The 21191-nt window shown below is 39.7% G+C and overlaps 2 protein-coding genes across 2 annotated transcripts in view; one reads left to right on the forward strand and one right to left on the reverse strand.

The window, feature by feature from the left end:
- Nucleotides 1-1419, forward strand: part of LOC128685770 (serine/arginine-rich splicing factor 7) — a 59585-nt gene extending 58166 nt beyond the window's left edge. The window contains exon 4 of the mRNA XM_070080565.1: nucleotides 1128-1419. Within this exon, the coding sequence (XP_069936666.1) occupies nucleotides 1128-1203 (76 nt within the window). The 3' untranslated portion in view covers nucleotides 1204-1419. The remainder of the gene's footprint in view (nucleotides 1-1127) is intronic.
- A 1326-nt stretch (nucleotides 1420-2745) lies between these two features.
- The window catches only part of LOC128685589 (uncharacterized), a 46166-nt gene continuing 27720 nt past the window's right edge, over nucleotides 2746-21191 (reverse strand). Inside the window, exons 6-8 of the mRNA XM_070080566.1 lie at nucleotides 19688-19815; nucleotides 4679-4840; nucleotides 2746-3413 (exon numbers count right to left, since the gene is read on the reverse strand). Of these exons, the coding sequence (XP_069936667.1) occupies nucleotides 2907-3413; nucleotides 4679-4840; nucleotides 19688-19815 (797 nt within the window). The 3' untranslated portion in view covers nucleotides 2746-2906. The remainder of the gene's footprint in view (nucleotides 3414-4678; nucleotides 4841-19687; nucleotides 19816-21191) is intronic.

The following is a 21191-nucleotide window of genomic DNA, read 5'->3' on the forward strand; positions in this document are numbered from 1 at the left end:
AATTATGCCCCACATAAGAAATTTAATTTCAGGATATGCCAGTTAGGGGATAAAACTGATACCATTTGGAAAGATGCCAGCACCTCTGCAAATGTCAGGCGACTTGAGATCATATTAAGAGACTTTATCAGAAAGCATGCAGGATTTATTTTTGCCGTCTGCAATGCCTGGATGCATTGCTTCAAGACTGCCCTCCTAGCTAAAAGCCTTGCATTCAGTTCTGATACTCTGCCAATCTTAATTAATCCCTGCCCTTGTTTGGATCACCTCTACCTACCTGGAGGGTATTCCAGGGATCAATGCCCCCCGCTGCCCGGTCCATGAAAAGGCCTACACTACGATTCATAAGGGTTCCGAGTGTTTTCTTTATGAAGTGATAAAAACACTGCAATTTTGAGTTATCTCTGGGTGTTGCAGTCCCCTTCTGGTTAGGGTCAGGCTTTGATAGGAAGACTCGAAACCCATCAAAGGTGTCTTGTCAGTGTGTTGGCATATACTGTATATTCAAATTTTATTAAGGGATTGTGTATCACTAAGAAATTATTGGGCAATTGATTCTTCCCCTTATCCTTATTTTTATTTTTTATTGGTAGTTTTCTGACCAAATTAGTGACTTACATTAGCTCCCTCATTCTGTAATAATTTCAGAAGTGCACAGACATAGGGGTTCACAAATGTTGTGAATTTAAAGATTTGATTGTTTTAGTTGAGCTAATTTAAGAAACTTTGAGAGAGCTTGACTAATGACTTTTTAAACTTGGGAGTATTGAAGAGCTGCTTAAAAAAAAAAAAATATGCTCAAAAGCAAATTAAATTACTTCGGTTGAATTCTTTTGTAAATTTTTCACTTAATTAAATATTTTTATGCACTAGAATTTATACTTTAAAACTTTCATATGGGACAATACAATAATCCTTTAGCAACTGTTTGGTTCAGAAACCTTTCCCTATGAGGTGGTGTTTGGCAGTCATTAAGGGAAGTACATACAGCTCTTGAAGATTGAGAAACCAGCACTACTTAGCAATACAGTAATTGCAGTTCATTTCAGAAACTCATTTCTTTAATATTTTAGATGGAAACTGATTAACTTTTTTTTTTAAACCTAAAAATTCTAATTTTGTTTCAGGGACAGAAGCCGATCACGGACTCCAGTTCAGAATGGAAGCCCTAAGGTGAAGGCTGATGACATGAATGATGATTGAACTGAAAACCTTGCATAAGCTTTTCATATTTTTCAGTTTTGTACTTGTTGGATGTTAGATTGGTGTATAATCACTCTTCAATTACCTTGTTAGAGGTATTAAGTGATGGACATAATTCCAAACTTAATTGGTCAGTAAAGTTGGATGCATTCCAACATATTAAAAATTTACATAGCACTGTATGGTTGAAATTTTCAATAAAATATACTTCATTATTATTCTGTTTTTTATCACCTAGAGCAGCCTGAAAGGTTGAAATATGCTATTGGCATATGGTGGGGATGATTCTCATGAAGCAGTACAACAAAAATTAATTGGGTTTGCCTTTTAATTTTAGAAATGCTTTATAAGGACCAACAGTGGGTTAAAGCACCACTTACTTACCTGTTGGGTAAGACGTATGCAACAGTTGGGCATCTTTATTTCGAAATGTTTCGCCTACACAGTAGGCTTCTTCAGTAGAGTACAGAAAAGTTGATAGCAGAAGAGACGTGAAGACGATGTAATCAGTCAATCACTTTAAGGGTGGTGGACTGATTACATCGTCTTCTCGTCTCTTCTGCTTCTATCAACTTTTTTGTACTCGACTGAAGAAGCCTACTGAGTAGGCGAAATGTTTCAAAATAGATACCTAACTGTTGCATATGTCTCTTACCTAACAACCTGTCGGTATCTTATACCATTTTGATGTTCACAGTACTTATTTACCTGTTAGTTTATGTGGAGGATCCCCTTAAGGGGCTTTTGATCTAGGGAATTTAATATGTGCTCCAATTCCCTGAATTAAACCTGAATACCTTCCACATCCCCTCACAGGTGCTGTATAATCCTATGGATTTAGTGCTTCCCCCTTGATTATAATAGTGCTTCCACATTGTAATATGTGGAGGATGCATAGCAGTATGTTTAGAAGAAAACAAAAGTAATGTCTGATTTCTGTGTTGATACTCAAAACTGGTAAAACTTTATGGAGGTGCATACCATTTCATTGAGATGAACTTTTAAGTACCAGAATGTGTGAATGGTGTGCTATGGGTTTAGCACTACCCTGAATGTAATAACGCTGAGGCTCTGCCAAGTGCAGGGTTGTGCTGTCTGCTAACCTTAGCTCCTGTATGGGAATGCCAGCCAGACTGCAGCACCTGCTTACAAGGACCTTGGACAGTGCTCCTGTCGACCAAAAATAGTGGGCAATTTTACAAAATACATTATATTAACTTCACATCCATTTAATTGGTACTTGCCTCTCAGTGGAGTCAACTTGAATAAGGGAAAAGCATTAAACTTGTTTTTTTTTATTGTTATATAACCCCTACAAGGGTCATAACTGCTGTAGAGGTTATATGGAAAGGGAATGGGAGGCATTCAGGTTTGATCCAATGAAGGGGGGGGGCTCGGATCAAGAACCCCCTGCTGGTTTCAAAGCACCCTCCTTTGAGGGGTATAGAAGTATAGTACAGTTTATTAAGGGGTCCTACAACACGCATTTAAGAATTTAGCACTTCAGTTTATTATAATATTAAAGGAATAGAAAACAGTTCCTATCAAATAAATCTTTATTTTGTTCATTAGGAATTGATACTGAATTTATGCCTATTTTGGGCATAACAATTGGTGATGTATGATTATAATAATAATTGGTGATGTAGAACAATGGCAATTGCTCCTTTCAGATGAATACTAATGGAATGAGATTGCAATTTTCAGCAGTAGTTCCAGTCTGGGTGTAATGGAGGTCTGCAGGAAGATGGACACACTGGAATTCCACTCTCCAAATTTATTTCTACCTCCTTTGCCGAGTTAGTTCTTTGGTCATGTCTTCTTTGATAATACTTGTCCGTTTTGGAAATTGATTTGTTGACCTTTTGACTAAAATGAAGAGGTTGCACCTTGGTATCTGTAGCAGTGGAGATTTGTTCTGCACCGTCTTGTCTAGGTGCAAACTCGTTCCTTGATTTGATTCCACTTTCATTCAGCTGCCTAGAGTAATCTTTTTGAAATGTGTGACCCTGAACAGAACGTTCATGGAGCTGCTGCTTAGTTTTATATATAATATTGGGGCTTGAAGTGTGCCTAAGCTGCTGTGGAGATGGCATACCAACCCAGTGTCCAGGTTGGCGCCTGCTGGGAAATGGGATGGCCCTGGGAGTCTTATGACATGCCACGCTGTCATGTGTCATGGTGTCATCATCCAATACTGGTAATAACTCCTGAAGCAATAATTAAGATGAATTAATCTGTATCATAACATTAATGGTGTGCAATGCTACAAAAAAAAAAAAAAAGCTGTATTGCTGTATAGCCCTTGTGGCTTAGCGCTTCTTTTTGATTATAATAATACACACAAAAAGAAAAGAGCAAATATCTGGGTATCTTTAATTTTAAGTTTTGTCAAGCAGTTGTTTTTTACATTTAATAGAGATTATTAAGTACAGCAGAAGATGTAGATAAGCATTTCCTCAACCTGGAAGGTGTTCACTACCTTAAATTCATCAAGATTGTCTTCTGTTAATAAGATCAATAATGAACTGGAAAAGCTACTAGCTTGCAAAACCTAATTCACAAATATATTTCGTTTGCATAGTACTGTTAAAGCTGCTATTTACCCCCACTAACAAAGATCTTTATGGTGCAAACAAGTCCACATAATAAGACCACTTAATACTGTATTTGTGCATGGTATACAGTACTGTTTTTCCATGTGGCTTTGTGCTAATGATCCATATTCATACACTTGTTTGGATGAAGTTATATTTTTAAGCTGTTATGTCTTTAATTTCATGTACATCTAAAGCATGATTCTCAAGGGGGAGGTCTCAATGTCAGTGAAGTACTTTTGATAAAAGGGCTGAGAATGTCCTCCCTTTCCTTCAATCAAAACTTATTGCCTCCTATTCTCAAGATGCTGCATGACCCCTATGGGCTTTGCATCTCCCTGTAAATATAATCTATAGAATCAATTGCATTTGGTGTTGTGTATAAAAACTTAAAAGCTCATGAGGTGTCTCCTTTCAGGTGATGAACTCTTGATCTAAGGGAATTATTATCCTCCCTATCCTTTGTTTGACTTGAGTATCTCCAATTCCCAAAGTGCTGCACTTTTGATTTAACACTGGGAATGTGAAAAGTGAATAAAATTAGCCAAAAATCTTCACTGTAGCTCAGTAATTTGATAATTGAAAATGCATTGCCATACTGCATCCATGCACATGTGTACTCTGGCAATGCACATTATATTTTTTTTTTTTTTTTAACATTGGCCATTTCCCACCAAGGCAGGGCGACCCGAAAAGGAAAATTTCACCTATATCCAAAACTTCCCACTATGATCAGTAGGGCATAGTTTTTTTTTCAAATGCTAAGTACCATTATCCTCTGCCTTACTACCATGACTCGTTCAATACGTGAGGTATTGTACTTTGGTATCTATAGTATTCATTTTCTAAAAAATTCTAGGCACAATATTGCTATTCACCTTCAAAATGAGTTTTTCGTTGTGAGTACTGGAAACCTCCCGTAGAAGACGTTGTTGCATCTCTCTTAACTTCACAGCGTCCCAGGAGATCTTTCCCCCTACCAAGCCAGCTCCCAGAGGGCTGTCGGTGTGTGATAGGTGGTCCCGCATCAGGTGCCAGCACTGGCGGCATAGCCATGTTACATTTGGCTTAAAGCTAATAGAGAACTTTCTAGTGACTAGTTAGTAATTCTAATAGTAAAGTACAGTATTAAAGTAAAATGTACAGGAGGGCCCCGCTTTACGGCGTTCCGCTTTACGGCGTTCCGCTAATACGGACATTTCAAATTATGACCAAAACTCACTATACGGCTCCCCCCACCTGACTTTCTAATACGGTCACCGTGCCCCACCCTGTTTGTTTACATTCTCCATGAGCTCAGTAAGCACTAAGTCTCTCCATTTTGTCTGGAAACTCCAAAATTTCAAATGTTTTTAAAAGTTATTTCATATTTTATATATACTCTGATAATTATACTTATGTATACCTGTACCTAAATAAACTTACATACATCAAGTCATTTAAATGTCGTATATTACGTTAATATACACATTTTCATTAATCCATCCATGATATTTTTTTCAAAATTATATAATAAACACGATGCATAACATATAAATAAGATAAATACACCCCACAGTAGAATAAATAAACATAAATGTGAGCTGTGTAGCAGACGACTTCCACAAGTGGTGATAATAACAATACTGAGTCTCATTAAATGTCGTATATTACGTTAATATACACATTTTCATTAATCCATCCATGATATTTTTTTCAAAATTATATAATAAACACGATGCATAACATATAAATAAGATAAATACACCCCACAGTAGAATAAATAAACATAAATGTGAGCTGTGTAGCAGACGACTTCCACAAGTGGTGATAATAACAATACTGAGTCTCATTAAATGTCGTATATTACGGTAATATACACATTTTCATTAATCCAGCCATGATATTTTTTTCAAAATTATATAATAAACACTATACATAACATATAAATAAGATAAATACACCCCACAGTAGAATAAATAAACATAAATGTGATCTCTGGTAGCAGACGACTTCCACAAGTGACGCCATAATAACAATAGTCACGGAGTCTCATTAAATGTCGTATATTACGGTAATATACACATTTTCATTAATCCATCCATGATATTTTTTTCAAAATTATATAATAAACACGATGCATAACATATAAATAAGATAAATACACCCCACAGTAGAATAAATAAACAAATGTGAGCTGTGTAGCAGACGACTTCCACAAGTGACGCCATAATAACAATAGTCACGGAGTCTCATTAAATGTCGTATATTACGGTAATATACACATTTTCATTAATCCAGCCATGATATTTTTTTCAAAATTATATAATAAACACGATACATAACATAAAAAGATGATAAATACACCCCACAATAGAATAAATAAACATAAATATAAGATGTGGGAGCCTGGTTTGTTTACTCTGTGCCTGGCCTGTCACCTCTCATGTATTCATTCTTTCTCTCTCTCATTTATTCGTTTTATCTCATTTACTTACTCCTGACCCTACATTAAGACTACAAATATTTTAAGGTAAGTAATGAGTGAACTGTATATACATTTTATCGCTCTGGGATGCTTAAATATCATAGAATAGTATGTGTGGGTGGGGTGGCCTGGTGAAATAGCCTGCCTATTACAATACATACCACACTTGATTTCTTACAATAAATACTACTTGTCTCACCCTAGATTAAGACTATAAATATTTTAAGGTAAGTAATGAGTGCACTATGTGTGTATTGTACCTTTTTATTGTTTTTTGATGCCTGGTTCTATTGCTAACTTAATATATGTTAGTGTAAACTTGTTATCTAGTGTTTGTATGCATTTATAAGTGGAAAAAAGGGTGTTCCACTTTACGGCGATTTCCGCTTTACGGCGCTAGCCTGGAACCTAACCCGCCGTATAAGTGGGGCCTTCCTGTATTGTACTACTGTAGCTTATTTGTTGGTGATATATCTGCCACCTCACTTTTTTTTTTCACCAGTTAATAATCAACGTAAGTTTTGATATGTTGGTACAGAGGGAACCTCTAGTCACGACCATTATTCATTCCATAACTCTGGTCAAGACCCAATTTGGTTGTGATCCTAACCTCATTTCCCCATTGGATTGTATGTAATTACGATTAATCCGTTCCAGACCCCTACAAAATGTACGTAATTTTTTTAGATTTTTAAGCACAAAAACAGTTAATTATACCATAGAATGCAGTGTAATAGTAAACTAAACAGTTATTTTAAGTTTTAGTCACAGAAAAAAAAATAATTAAAGTTTGAAAAATCCTTAATTATAGAAAATAATGCACAGCTTAATAGCAAAAAACCTTAAATAACAGAAAAAACATACCGTAAACAACCATGAAAACAAAACGATTTAAAAAAAAACACGAAATACAACACAAGGAGTTTGCAGCGAATGAATGCACATCTGACTAAGACTGACTATAAGGCGAGGATCCTTGTTAGGTGTACAGAAACAATGAAGTGAGGAAAATTTTTTGGTTGTGAACTGATTTATCCGTGTTCAGAAGCATTCGTGACCAGAGGTTCCACTGTATATGAATGCTTGTACAGTGGAACCTCAATATTCATATGCCCCTATACAGTCTCTCCTCACTTAACAATGGAGTTCTGTTCCCACTTACCAGGAGGGTATTCCGGGGATCAACGCCCCAGTGGCCTGGTTGTGGACCAGGCCGCCTCCTTAGATCAGGGCCTGATCAATCAGGCTGTTACTGTTGGCCTCATGTAGTCCAACGTACGAGCCACAGCCCGGCACCAACTAAGTACAGTGGACCCCTGCCTTACAATGGCATTGCGTTACGTTAAATCCGCCATACGATACATTTTAAGGGCGCACCCCCTCTCATTTTTTTTTTTATTTTTCAACCGATTTATTTTATTTTTGGTGTACTTTTAGAGGTGCATATGTAGAAGCATGTGACAAAGTTTCAGTATGATTGGCCAACAAACAGCAGAGAAAAAAAAATTAAAAAAAAATTTATATATGGCAGCATGACCTGACAAATTGGCACGAGTGGCACTTCCGACATTCCCAACTGTTAGAATACAACTAGCACGACGTTTTTACATTGCCATTTCATCTAATATATCTTATTATCATGGTAAAAAAAATACATTTGACAGAATTTTTGGCATTCGCCAAAATATCTGCCTTTTACCCCCCATAAAATAAAAAATATTTGAGATATTCCAAAAAATCTGACGTTAATAATTCAAACACACTTTGTTTTATATTGTCTGTGAAAATCATTTCAATACAATCATTAATAATGGAGTTGTAAAGCGAAATAAGTGAATAAGTTACTTCCGAGATATAGGCCTAGAACGTCGGCCGGCCTACCGTCTCAAAAAAAAAATTTTTTGTGTGGAAATCGCATTTGTTTCGATGTATTTCTTAGTAAACTGATGTTCTAGTGCAATTATCCTCTTCAAAACACCGTTTTCTCTTACTCAGATTATTATTATTATAATCAAAAAAGCGCTAAGCCACAAGGACTATACAGCGCTGCAGGGCAGGAAGGAAGCGAGGGCATCAGGTGGCAAAAGGGAGATGGATGAGTAATAGGTTACGGATAACAGCGGGGTAGTGGATGGTGAAAGGGTAAAGGGCAGCAAGAGACTGAACTAGAAAGGGCTGAGGGGAGTGCGAAAAGTATCATTAGAGTTTGTGGAGTAAATCAGTCGTTGTCAAGAAGTCAATGAGAGAGTCAGGATTAAAGGAGGGTCCATCAGCAAGAAGGGAAGGTAAAGAGAGAGTAGTAGAACGAAGACGACGTTGGAGGTAAATTCTGCGTGCTCGTTGTTAGAGAGGGCAGTCTAACAGAATGTGGCTAATCGATACTGGAACTTGACACTGCTCACAGAGAGGAACAGGGTGCCTCTCCATGAGATACCCATGAGTAAGACGAGTGTGGCCAATGCAAAGGCGGGAGAGAGTGGTCTCCCAACCTCGGCACTGATGACAAGAAGACGGCCAGTAACCTATGCTCGGTTTAATAGAATGAAGTTTGTTACCGAGCAGAGTTGACCAACATTGTTGCCAACGGGTGCGAAGGTGGGTAGCTATTGCAGCAAAATAGTCCAGAAATGGAACACCTCTATAGGAAATTGGTAGGTCATGTACTGCTGACCGCTCAGCAGTGTCTGCCTGTTCATTGCCCTGTACGTCGACATGACCAGGGACCCAACAAAAAACAATATCTTTATGTTTGGTAGAGATACGGCGTAGCCAAAGTTGGATACGGAGAACTAGGAGATGAGATGTATCAAATTTTCATATAGCCTGTAGAGCACTAAGGGAGTCTGAGACTACTACAAATAATGACACAGGCATAGATGCGATACGAATAAGTGCTGCAAGAATGGCATACAGTTCAGCAGTAAAAATGCTAGCTGAAGATAGTAAATGCCCCCGCACGACGCTGTCCGGAAACACTGCTGCGAATCCGACGCCGTCTGAAGACTTAGAGCCATCTGTGTACACAGCGGTGGCATGAGAATGGGAGTGGAAGTGATCAAGAAAAAGAGAGCGGGAAGCCACCGTAGGCAGTTGAGCTTTCGAGCAAGGGAGTGAGAAAGAACAGACCCGAACAGCTGGAACTTCCCAGGGGGGTAGGGAAAAGTGAGATGGTAACTGAAGGGAAGACAAGAGTGAATGTAGGCGAAGAGAAAAGGGACGGAGCAAACAAGGGCGGCGAACGAATAAAGAATGTCTACTAATATCGGTGACCATTCTATAAATGAAAGGATTGTGTAGATCGTGAGAGCGTACATAGTAGCGAAGGCAATGGGCATCACGGCGATCAGACAAGGATGGAACATTCGCTTCTGCATAGAGGCTCTCAACAGGGGAAGAGCGAAAAGCACCAAGGCACAAACGTAATCCTTGGTGATGGATAGAGTTAAGGCTAGAGAGAGTAGCAGGAGAGGCCGCGGAATAAATATGGTCACCATAATCGAGTTTCGATAAAACGAGGGCTGAATGTAGGCGAAGCAGAGTTCGACGATCAGCTCCCCAGGAAAGATGAGCAAGGGTTTTAAGAAGGTTTAGCCGGCTGTGACAAGTTGCCTTCAGAGAGGTAATGTGAGGTTTCCAGGATAACCTACCTGGAGTTTACCTGGAGAGAGTTTCGGGGGTCAACGCCCCCGCGGCCCGGTCTGTGACCAGGCCTCCTGGTGGATCAGCGCCTGATCAACCAGGCTGTTGCTGCTGGCTGCACGCAAACCAACGTACGAGCCACAGCCCGGCTGATCAGGAACTGACTTTAGGTGCTTGTCCAGTGCCAGCTTGAAGACTGCCAGGGGTCTGTTGGTAATCCCCCTTATGTGTGCTGGGAGGCAGTTGAACAGTCTCGGGCCCCTGACACTTATTGTATGGTCTCTTAACGTGCTAGTGACACCCCTGCTTTTCATTGGGGGGATGGTGCATCGTCTGCCAAGTCTTTTGCTTTCGTAGTGAGTGATTTTCGTGTGCAAGTTCGGTACTAGTCCCTCTAGGATTTTCCAGGTGTATATAATCATGTATCTCTCCCTCCTGCGTTCCAGGGAATACAGGTTTAGAAACCTCAAGCGCTCCCAGTAATTGAGGTGTTTTATCTCCGTTATGCGCGCCGTGAAAGTTCTCTGTACATTTTCTAGGTCGGCAATTTCACCTGCCTTGAAAGGTGCTGTTAGAGTGCAGCAATATTCCAGCCTAGATAGAACAAGTGACCTGAAGAGTGTCATCATGGGCTTGGCCTCCCTAGTTTTGAAGGTTCTCATTATCCATCCTGTCATTTTTCTAGCAGATGCGATTGATACAATGTTATGGTCCTTGAAGGTGAGATCCTCCGACATAATCACTCCCAGGTCTTTGACGTTGGTGTTTCGCTCTATTTTGTGGCCAGAATTTGTTTTGTACTCTGATGAAGATTTAATTTCCTCATGTTTACCATATCTGAGTAATTGAAATTTCTCATCGTTGAACTTCATATTGTTTTCTGCAGCCCACTGAAAGATTTGGTTGATGTCCGCCTGGAGCCTTGCAGTGTCTGCAATGGAAGACACTGTCATGCAGATTCGGGTGTCATCTGCAAAGGAAGACACAGTGCTGTGGCTGACATCCTTGTCTATGTCGGATATGAGGATGAGGAACAAGATGGGAGCTAGTACTGTGCCTTGTGGAACAGAGCTTTTCACCGTAGCTGCCTCGGACTTTACTCTGTTGACGACTACTCTCTGTGTTCTGTTAGTGAGGAAATTATAGATCCATCGACCGACTTTTCCTGTTATTCCTTTAGCGCGCATTTTGTGCGCTATTACGCCATGGTCACACTTGTCGAAGGCTTTTGCAAAGTCTGTATATATTACATCTGCATTCTTTTTGTCTTCTAGTGCATTTAGGACCTTGTCGTAGTGATCCAGTAGTTGAGACAGACAGGAGCGACCTGTTCTAAACCCATGTTGCCCTGGGTTGTGTAACTGATGGGTTTCTAGATGGGTGGTGATCTTGCTTCTTAGGACCCTTTCAAAGATTTTTATGATATGGGATGTTAGTGCTATTGGTCTGTAGTTCTTTGCTGTTGCTTTACTGCCCCCTTTGTGGAGTGGGGCTATGTCTGTTGTTTTTAGTAACTGAGGGACGACCCCCGTGTCCATGCTCCCTCTCCATAGGATGGAAAAGGCTCGTGATAGGGGCTTCTTGCAGTTCTTGATGAACACAGAGTTCCATGAGTCTGGCCCTGGGGCAGAGTGCATGGGCATGTCATTTATCGCCTGTTCGAAGTCATTTGGCGTCAGGATAACATCGGATAGGCTTGTGTTAATCAAATTTTGTGGCTCTCTCATAAAAAATTCATTTTGATCTTCGACTCTCAGTCTGGTTAGCGGCTTGCTAAAAACTGAGTCATATTGGGACTTGAGTAGCTCACTCATTTCCTTGTTGTCATCTGTGTAGGACCCATCTTGTTTAAGTAGGGGCCCAATACTGGACGTTGTTCTCGATTTTGATTTGGCATAGGAGAAGAAATACTTTGGGTTTCTTTCGATTTCATTTATGGCTTTTAGTTCTTCCCGCGATTCCTGACTCCTAAAGGATTCTTTTAGCTTAAGTTCGATGCTTGCTATTTCTCTGACCAGTGTCTCCCTGCGCATTTCAGATATATTGACCTCTTTTAGCCGCTCTGTTATTCTTTTCCGTCGCCTGTAAAGGGAGCGCCTGTCTCTTTCTATTTTACATCTACTCCTCCTTTTTCTTAGAGGAATAAGCCTTGTGCATACATCGAGTGCCACCGAGTTAATCTGTTCTAGGCATAAGTTTGGGTCTGTGTTGCTTAGTATATCTTCCCAGCTTATATCGGTTAGGACTTGGTTTACTTGGTCCCACTTTATGTTTTTGTTATTGAAGTTGAATTTGGTGAATGCTCCCTCGTGACTAGTCTCATTTTGTCGGTCTGGGGCTCCACGCATACATGTCTGAACCTCAATTATGTTGTGATCTGAGTATATTGTTTTTGATATGGTGACATTTCTTATCAGATCATCATTGTTAGTGAAGATGAGGTCTAGTGTATTCTCCAGTCTAGTAGGCTCTATTATTTGCTGGTTTAAATTGAATTTTGTGCAGAGATTTAAAAGCTCGTGTGAGTGTGAGTTTTCATCAGAGCTGCCTCCTGGTGTTATTACTGCAACAATATTATTTGCTATATTCCTCCATTTTAGGTGCCTTAAGTTGAAATCCCCCAGGAGCAAGATGTTGGGTGCAGGAGCTGGAAGATTTTCCAGACAGTGGTCAATTTTTAACAGCTGTTCCTGGAATTGCTGGGATGTTGCATCCGGAGGCTTGTAGACTACCACAATGACTAGGTTTTGGTTCTCGACCTTTACTGCTAAAACTTCCACTACGTCATTTGAGGCATTAAGCAGTTCTGTGCAAACAAGTGACTCTGCAATGTACAGGCCAACCCCCCCCTTTTGCCTGTTCACTCTGTCACATCTGTATAGGTTGTAACCTGGGATCCATATTTCGTTGTCCAAGTGATCCTTTATGTGGGTCTCAGTGAAAGCCGCGAACATTGCCTTTGCCTCTGCAAGCAGTCCACGGATGAAAGGTATTTTGTTGTTTGTTGCTGGCTTTAGACCCTGTATATTTGCAAAGAAGAATGTTATCGGACTGGTGGTATTGTTGGTACTGGGGGGGGGATTTTTTTTCCGGCATTAGTATCTGTATCTGTTGGTTTGGAGTGGAGGCCATCGACTGTGGTTCCACTCCAGGAATGACTGGATTTGGTGTACGATTTCTGCCATTTCCTGCCAGTTTTTTTTCCTTCCTGGCACTAAAAAACCTCTCCCTCTTGAGTGGCTGTGGCTACCCAGGTTTTCCCATGGCCTGGATGTTTTGTATCTTTTTGTCCCCTTTAGATGGTATGCCTGGCAATTTAAGTTATAGCACAGTCTTTCCTGTACTGAAGAGGTACACATTTCAGGGTGAAAAAGCTTACAGGAAGGGAGTTTGCATTTTCCTGTTGTCAAAGAGAAGGCCTAGAAACCTGACTGTATCACGTTCGGGGATACGGGAGCCATAGAGATATCCGCCACAAAGCATACCTCCTTCGGCCACCACCCCCGGAATCCGAAAGGTGGCTTCCAGAGATACACCCGTCGCCCGAAAGACACCCAAAGCTACTCCGGGATACTGGAGAGGGATCGGGACATCCCCAGGCGATCCAGATTCCACGGCAAACTATGCCACCGCCAAGAACCTCAATGGAATGGGATGGACCCCGGTATCCTTTCCCCTACCTAGGAACTAGCGTGGCTGTGGGAGAAATCCCAAAGGCCAAAAAGAGGAAGGGCAAAAGGGAGGGGTGGGGAGGAGGAGGAGGAAAGCAAAAAGGAGAGGATGGGATAGGGAGGGGGGGATTGGGGGGTAATTTGGTTCGGTCTGAGGAAGGAGACCGACAGGTCTGATTCCTCAGACCAAGAGCCTCTTCACCACAACAAGGAGTCCCCCTTGAAGATGCATAGACAGTGAAGGACCGAAACCTGAACAAGTGTTTAATTGTGATGAAACAGGCCTGTTTTGGAAGAAAATGCCAAACATTACCTACATTACTCAGGAGGACAAGGCACTCCCAGGACATAAGCCTATGAAAGACAGGCTTACTCTCTTTATGTATGCTAGTGGTGATTGCAAAGTGAAGCCTTTATTGGTGTATCAATCTGAAACTCCCAGAGCATTCAGGCAAAACAATATCCTCAAGGCTAATTTGTGTGTGCTGTGGAGGGCAAACACTAAGGCATGGGTCACTAGGAACTTTTTCTATGACTGGTTACACCATGCATTTGCTCCCACTGTGAAAAATTACCTCCTGGAAAATAAATTGGACCTTAACTGCCTCCTGGTATTAGATAATGCTCCTGGTCATCCTTCAGACTTGGCAGAGCGACTTTCTGGGGACATGAGCTTCATTAAGTTCAAGTTTTTGCCTCCTAATACCACTCCTCTCCTGCAGCCCATGGACCAGCAGGTCATTTCTAACTTCAAAAAACTCTACACAAAAGTTGTTTCAAAAGTGCTTTGAAGTGACCTCAGACACTCGATTGACTCTTAAGAGAGTTTTGGAAAGATCACTTTAGTATCCTCAGTTGTGTAAACCTTATAGGTAAGGCTTGGGAGGGAGTGACTAAGAGGACCTTGAACTCTGCTTGGAAGAAACTGTGGCCAGAATGTGTAGACAAAAGGGATTTTGAAGGGTTTGAGGCTAACCCTGAGAAGCGTATGCCAGTTTTGGAATCAATTGTGGCACTGGGGAAGTCCTTGGGGTTGGAGGTTACTGGGGATGATGTGGAAGAGTTGGTGGAGGAGAACAACGAAGAACTAACCACTGATGAGCTGCAAGATCATCTTCAACAGTAAGAGGGCAGACCTGAGGAAACTGCTTCGGAGGAGGGGAGAGAGAAATTGAAGAAGTTGCCTACTTCAAAAATTAAGGAAATCTGTGCAAAGTGGCTTGAAGTGCAAATCTTTATGGATGAAAATCACCCTTACACAGCTATTGCAAGCCATGCTGGTGACTATTACAATGACAATGTTGTGAACCACTTTTGACAAATCATAAAGGAACGAGAGGTACAGAGCTCTATGGACAGATATGTTGTGCGACAGAGGTCCAGTGACTCTCAAGCTGGTCCTAGTGGCATTAAAAGAAGAAGGGAAGTAACCTCGGAAAAGGACTTGCTACCTAAAGTCCTAATGGAAGGGGATTTCCCTTCTAAACAATAACAACTTCCACACTCTCCCCTCCTCCCAGCCCATCAATCATCACCAGATCTTCAATAAAGGTAAGTGTCATGTACAGTATTCTATTCTTAGTAGAGTAGTATTAACTTCATGTCTTCTTCAGTTTGTGTATTAAAATTAATATTTCATGTGGTAAATTTTTTTTTTTCAGACTTTTGGGTGTCTTGCACGGATTAATTTGATTTCCATTATTTCTTATGGGGAAAAATTAATTCGCCTTACGATAATTTCGGCTCACGAAGCTCTCAGGAACGGATTAATATCGTAAGGCGGGGGTCTACTGTATCTATCCAGCTTCCTCTTGAAGGCAGCCAGGGCCTACTTGTAATTCCCCTTATGCATGGTGGGAGGCTGTTGAACAGTCTTGGGCCCTGGACACTTATGGTGTTTTAGTGTACCAGTGGTGCCCCTACTTTTCATTGGGGGTATTTTGCACTGCCTGCCCAGTCCTTTACTTTCATAAGGAGTGATTTCTGTGTGCAGATTTGGGACCATTCTTCTAGGATTTCCCAAGTGTAGATAATGAGGAGCATACTATACCGGTAGTGGGTTTGTGTCAACCATCTTTAGATATTGTTTTAACCCTTTCAGGGTTGGTGCCGTACTAGTATGCATAAATTCTAGCGCCTTCAAATCTAGTGAGAGAAAGCTGGTAGGCCTACATATGAAAGAATGGGTCTACGTGGTCAGTGAGCGCAGTATAAAAAAAAATCCTGCAGCACAGTGCATAATGAAAAAAAAAACTCCGACTCTGTTTATGGTTTAAAACAGCGACTTTGCAGTGTATTTTCGTATGCTATTTATGGTTGTATTCTAGTTTTCCTGGTCTCATTTTATAGAATGGAAGATATATTACGGAAATTGAGATGATTTTGATTGGTTTCCCAATGAAAAGTACCTTGAAATTGAGCTCAAAGTAACAGAAATGTTCGATTTTTGCCGAAGTTCAAAAGTAAACAAAACATGCCATGCGTCCAATACACATCAACTGGTGAATCTAATATTCTTTCACAAATGCACTGATATTATTTATACCATTTCTACACTAATGCAGTAGGCTGCATAACAGTAAATCTTCTATTTTTTGTGAGAATAAAAATTCAAAGTGGAAAGCAAAAGTAATGTAACAGAGGCCTGGGGACGTGACTAATGAACTGAGGAAATGTTATTTTAGTGCCAGGAATGTCTGTCTTGTTTATTCTGGACCCTATTTGGAAATTGGCATCTTTTGAAATTTGTGTGAAATTGGCAAAATTGGCAATTTCTGACCACTTTATTGGATAGTTGAAATCAGTAAATGGGTGGTTTCTTGTATTCATTAAATAGAAAAAATCGAGTTCTAGCAAAATAGTTATGATTTTTTGTCGACTGGTACATTGGAATTGGCCAAAACTAGGGCTCAAAGTGGGCGAAATCGCCGATGCGTAAACATCGTCGAGACCGCTAACTTTGCGAGAGCATAATTGCATAAGTTTTCCATCAAATTTCATACTTTTGGTGTCATTATGATCGAGAAAAGATTCTCTATAATTCCATAAGAAAAAATAATTTTTTTTTTCGAAAAATTTTAGTATTTTTTTTAAATGTTTGTACAGTAGTGTACTGTATATTGTAATAAACAGAACAGGAAATCAGCTCTAATATACAGAGGTATGCATACTGGTCAGAGAACTGGTCGTAAGTCGGGAGGTCGTTAAACGAGTACATCTTTAAGTGAGGAGAGATTGTATTCACACAACTATCTTTGTCCAATGTTTTTGAGAAAAATTTGACTTGGTATTCAGACATTGACCTGATATTTGGCATAAACAAAACAGTCTATCTGGATGAAGTCCAATGAAAACAAAGCATCATGTGCTCAGTCTCCCATCAGCTTTGGCTTGTTAAGTATCGTTCATACAAGTTCCGTGAAACTTTTTGGTATTTCATTGTTAATCTGTGGTATTTTTCAAATATTTTAATTGAAAATAAGTAATCATGGACCAAAAAAAAAAAATAGTGATCCAAACAATCCTAAAAGGAAAGAAATGAGAACTAACAATTGAAGTGAAAAAAGAACTCACTGCAAAGTGGAACACTTGTGTTGGACCTGGCCACTCAATATGTTATGGCAAAATCTACCATATCATCCACATTGAAAAATAAAGAGGCAATAAAAGGGGCTCATTTGACGAAAGCAAAAATTCTTGCTGTGAAAAGGTCACAGATAACTGACGAAATGGAAAACTTTTGTTAGTGTGGATTCATGAGAAACAATTGACTGGTGACAGTGTTTCTGAAAATAATTTGTGAAAAAAGAAAAGCAGTTATATAGTGATCTTAGGTGAGACACCCCGGGAAGCAGTGCTGAGCGTGATGAAATTAAGACAAGTAGGGACTGGTTTAACAGGTTTAAAAAAAAAAAAAAAAAAAAAAAAAAAAAAAAAAATAGTGGAATTCATTGTGTAATTAGGCATGGGGAGGCTGCCACTGCTAACAGATGAGGCTGAAAACCTTAAGGAATTTAAAACCTATGTAGAGATTGAGGGATTAATTCCTAAATTTATTAACTGTGATGAAACTGGCCTCTTTTTTAAAATAATAATAATAATAATAATAAAAATAATAATAAATTTATTTGACATGATACATGGCTGTACAAAGGAATATAATAGTTGAGTGTAGTACATGCCAAAAGCCTCTTGTAGGCAGAGCATTTCAGGCAAGAGAACCTACATCACAGAAGAAGAAAAATCATTACCAAACCCATGAAAGACAGGCTAACACTCTTCTTGTGTGGTAATGCTAATCTTTCTTTCTTTCAACAAACCGGCTGTATCCCACCGAGGCAGGGTGGCCCAAGAAGAAAAACAAAAGATTCTCTTTTTAAATTTAGTAATTTATACAGAAGGGGTTACTAGCAGCTTGCTCCTGGCATTTTAGTCGCCTCTTACAACACGCATAGCTTACGGAGGAAGAATTCTGTTCCACTTCCCCATGGAGATAAGAGGAAATAAACAAGAACAAGAACTTGTAAGAAAATAGAAGAAAACCCAGAGGGGTGTGTATATATATGCTTGTACATGTAAGTGTAGTGTGACCTAAGTGTAAGTAGAAGTAGTAAGACGTACCTGAAACCTTGCATGTTTATGAGACAGAAAAATGGACACCAGCAATCCTACCATCATGTAAAGCAATTACAGGCTTTCGTTTTACACTCACTTGGCAGGACAGCAGTACCTCCCTGGGCGGTTGCTGTCTACCAGCCTACAGAAATTAAACCACTGCTTGTCTACCACTCGGAAAACCCAAGGGTGTTTAAGTAAACTCAGTGTAATGTGGAGGGCTAACAGTAAAGCTTGGCTAACAAGGCAGTGCTTCACTGAGTGGATACATGAAGTGTTTGCAGAAAAAAAAAACCTGCCATTAGCACACTTCTGGTAATGGACAATGCTCCTGCTCACCCTTCCAGGCTTAGAGGAAACTCTGATGGATGAAAACAGCTTCATTAAAGTGAAGTTCTTGGCCTCTAACACCACTCATCTTATCCAACCCATGAAACAGCAGGTAATTTCCAATTTTAAGAAACTTTACACAAAAGCAGTATAAAAGGTGCTTTGAAGTTACCTCTGAAACAGAGCTTACCCTCAGGGAATTTTGGAAAAACCATTTTAATATCCTCCAGTGTTTAAGGATAGTAGACTAAGCCTGGGGAGAAGTTTTTTTCAGGACAATGAACTTTGCCTTGGAGAAATTGTGGCCAGACTGTATGTCAGAGATTCTGAAGGCTTTGAGGCAGAGCCTGTAGTGAAGGATATCGTTTCTCTGGGCCAGTCCATGGGTTTGGAAATAGACGATGAGGATGTAGAGGAGTTGGTGGAGGATTGCAAGAATGATTTCACCACAGAAGAGCTTCAAGACCTGCACAAGGAGCAACAAAAAGAAGTGGTTGTGGAAATTTCTTCTTCTTCAGAGTGAAGCAGTAAGAGCTACATTTCCAGAGCCCGCTGAAAAAATGGCATCCTAACAATACTGTTGTGAATTGGAGCTTCAAGCTGTTCAATGACAATGCTGCTGACCACTTTAGAAAAGTTATGAACACTTGTCAAAGGCAGACAACACTGGACAGCTTCTTTGGCAAAGAAAAAATTTAAATGGTAGTGAATCCCCTTCATCTTCAAGTGCTACTACACAAAGACAGGAAAGAAAAAAAAACACCAGACTGGCAGTTACTTGATGTTTTTATGGAAGGTGACACCCTTTCCAAACAATAACATCTCCACCTTCCTCTTAGGTCATCAGCACTCCTCAGTAAAGGTAAAGTGCACTTAAATTTTCTTTTATTTCACGTATTTATGTCAGATTTTAAGCATGCAAATATTATACAGGTTTAAATAAGCAATATTTTCACTTAAAATGTTTTATAATTGGTAATTTTTTGGTGCCTGGAACGGACTAATCCAATTTACATTACTTCCCATGGGAAAAATTTATTCAATATTCGTACAACTCACTATTCAAACAGCCACCTGGAATGGATTAAGCTCGAATATTGAGGTACCACTGTACTAACAGTTACTGTAGTAAGTGGAAGGCATTCCTGGTACAGCAAACAGCTTACTTTGTCAGAGTTGAGGAACTGTGTGACAGCATGAGCTTCACGGGGTAGGAGGGCCAGGTCCAAGCTTCGTACTGCCCAAACCCACACTAGTGGGTCTCCCAACACCGCCCACCGCCATCCAACTCTTCCTAACATGAGAAAAAGGGGAAGGGGCACAAAAATTAAGAGGTGGGATTATTGTGTAAGGTCTTGCCCTTCACATGCTAATTCAACCCAGAAACTTGGGGTGTCTGGCTATGTAGTAATGTCATCTTCTATTTTTATGCTATCAGTGGAAGATTTGGGAATGCATATGTATAATATGCATGCATGTATGTACATACTAAAAAATTTTTCTACTTCAGTGGGAGAAGAGAGAGAGAGAAAAAAAGAACTCTCAATTATGAAGTACCATCATGAGACTCCCCAAGACAAATCTTTATTTGCAGTCAGATCTTCTGAGTACTATGTCATTAGATTGGGTTTTGCAGTCAACAAAAACAACTGACAACCACCACCACCAACCAGCAATCAATAACAAAAACCAACCAACCAACTACAACAAATGTGTTTTCTTCTTTGAGTCACCCTACTTACCAGGAGATAGTCTTTATGTGAAAAAAGGCAATAATAATAATAATAATAATAATAATAATAATAATAATAATAATAATAATAATAATAATAATAATAATAATAATAATAATAATAATAATAATAATAATAATAATAATAATAATAATAATAAATAACAACACCCAAGTGACATACCTTTTGAATGAAGCAGGGGCTAGAATAAATGCTGGGGTTATTTCTTCCTTATGCAAATGATAAAATAGTGAGTCAGAAGGCCTAGACCAAAAGAACAATATTAAAGCATCATTCAAATTCATTACTGAATTCAAACACCTATAGTCATACCTTAGTAACAGAACTCAATATGTGTATGCAAATGATGCAAACTCCTCCACCCAACCAATCACAGTAGGAGTCCCACAAGAAAGCATCCTTGGACCACTCCTCTTTCTCATCTACATCAATGATCTACCGAATGCATCACAGCTACTCAAACCCATATTATTTGTAGATGACACTACATATGTATTTTCCCACCCAAATGCAGTCATACTAGCAAACACAGTCAATGCTGAATTACAGAAAATGTCTGCCTGGATGATGACTAACAAACTTACCCTGAACACTGATAAAACCTATTTCATTCAGCTTGGAAACAAAGCTGCAAATGGTCCAATGAATATTACGCTAAATGGACAATCAGTCACAAGACTCACAGAGGGAAAATTCCTAGGTACCCACCTTGACAGTAGCCTTAAGTTCCGGACACACATACAACAAATCACCAAGAAAATCTCCAAGACTGTATACAGGGATACTATCAAAGATAAGGTACTACGTTCCACAATCAGCTCTCCTGGCACTGTACTATTCACTCATTTACCCTTATCTTACATATGGAATTTGTGCATGGGGATCAACAACATCCAATCACCTAAAACCCCTAATA

The sequence above is a fragment of the Cherax quadricarinatus genome, unplaced genomic scaffold (assembly GCF_038502225.1).
Source record: "Cherax quadricarinatus isolate ZL_2023a unplaced genomic scaffold, ASM3850222v1 Contig607, whole genome shotgun sequence".
Lineage (NCBI taxonomy): Eukaryota > Metazoa > Arthropoda > Malacostraca > Decapoda > Parastacidae > Cherax > Cherax quadricarinatus.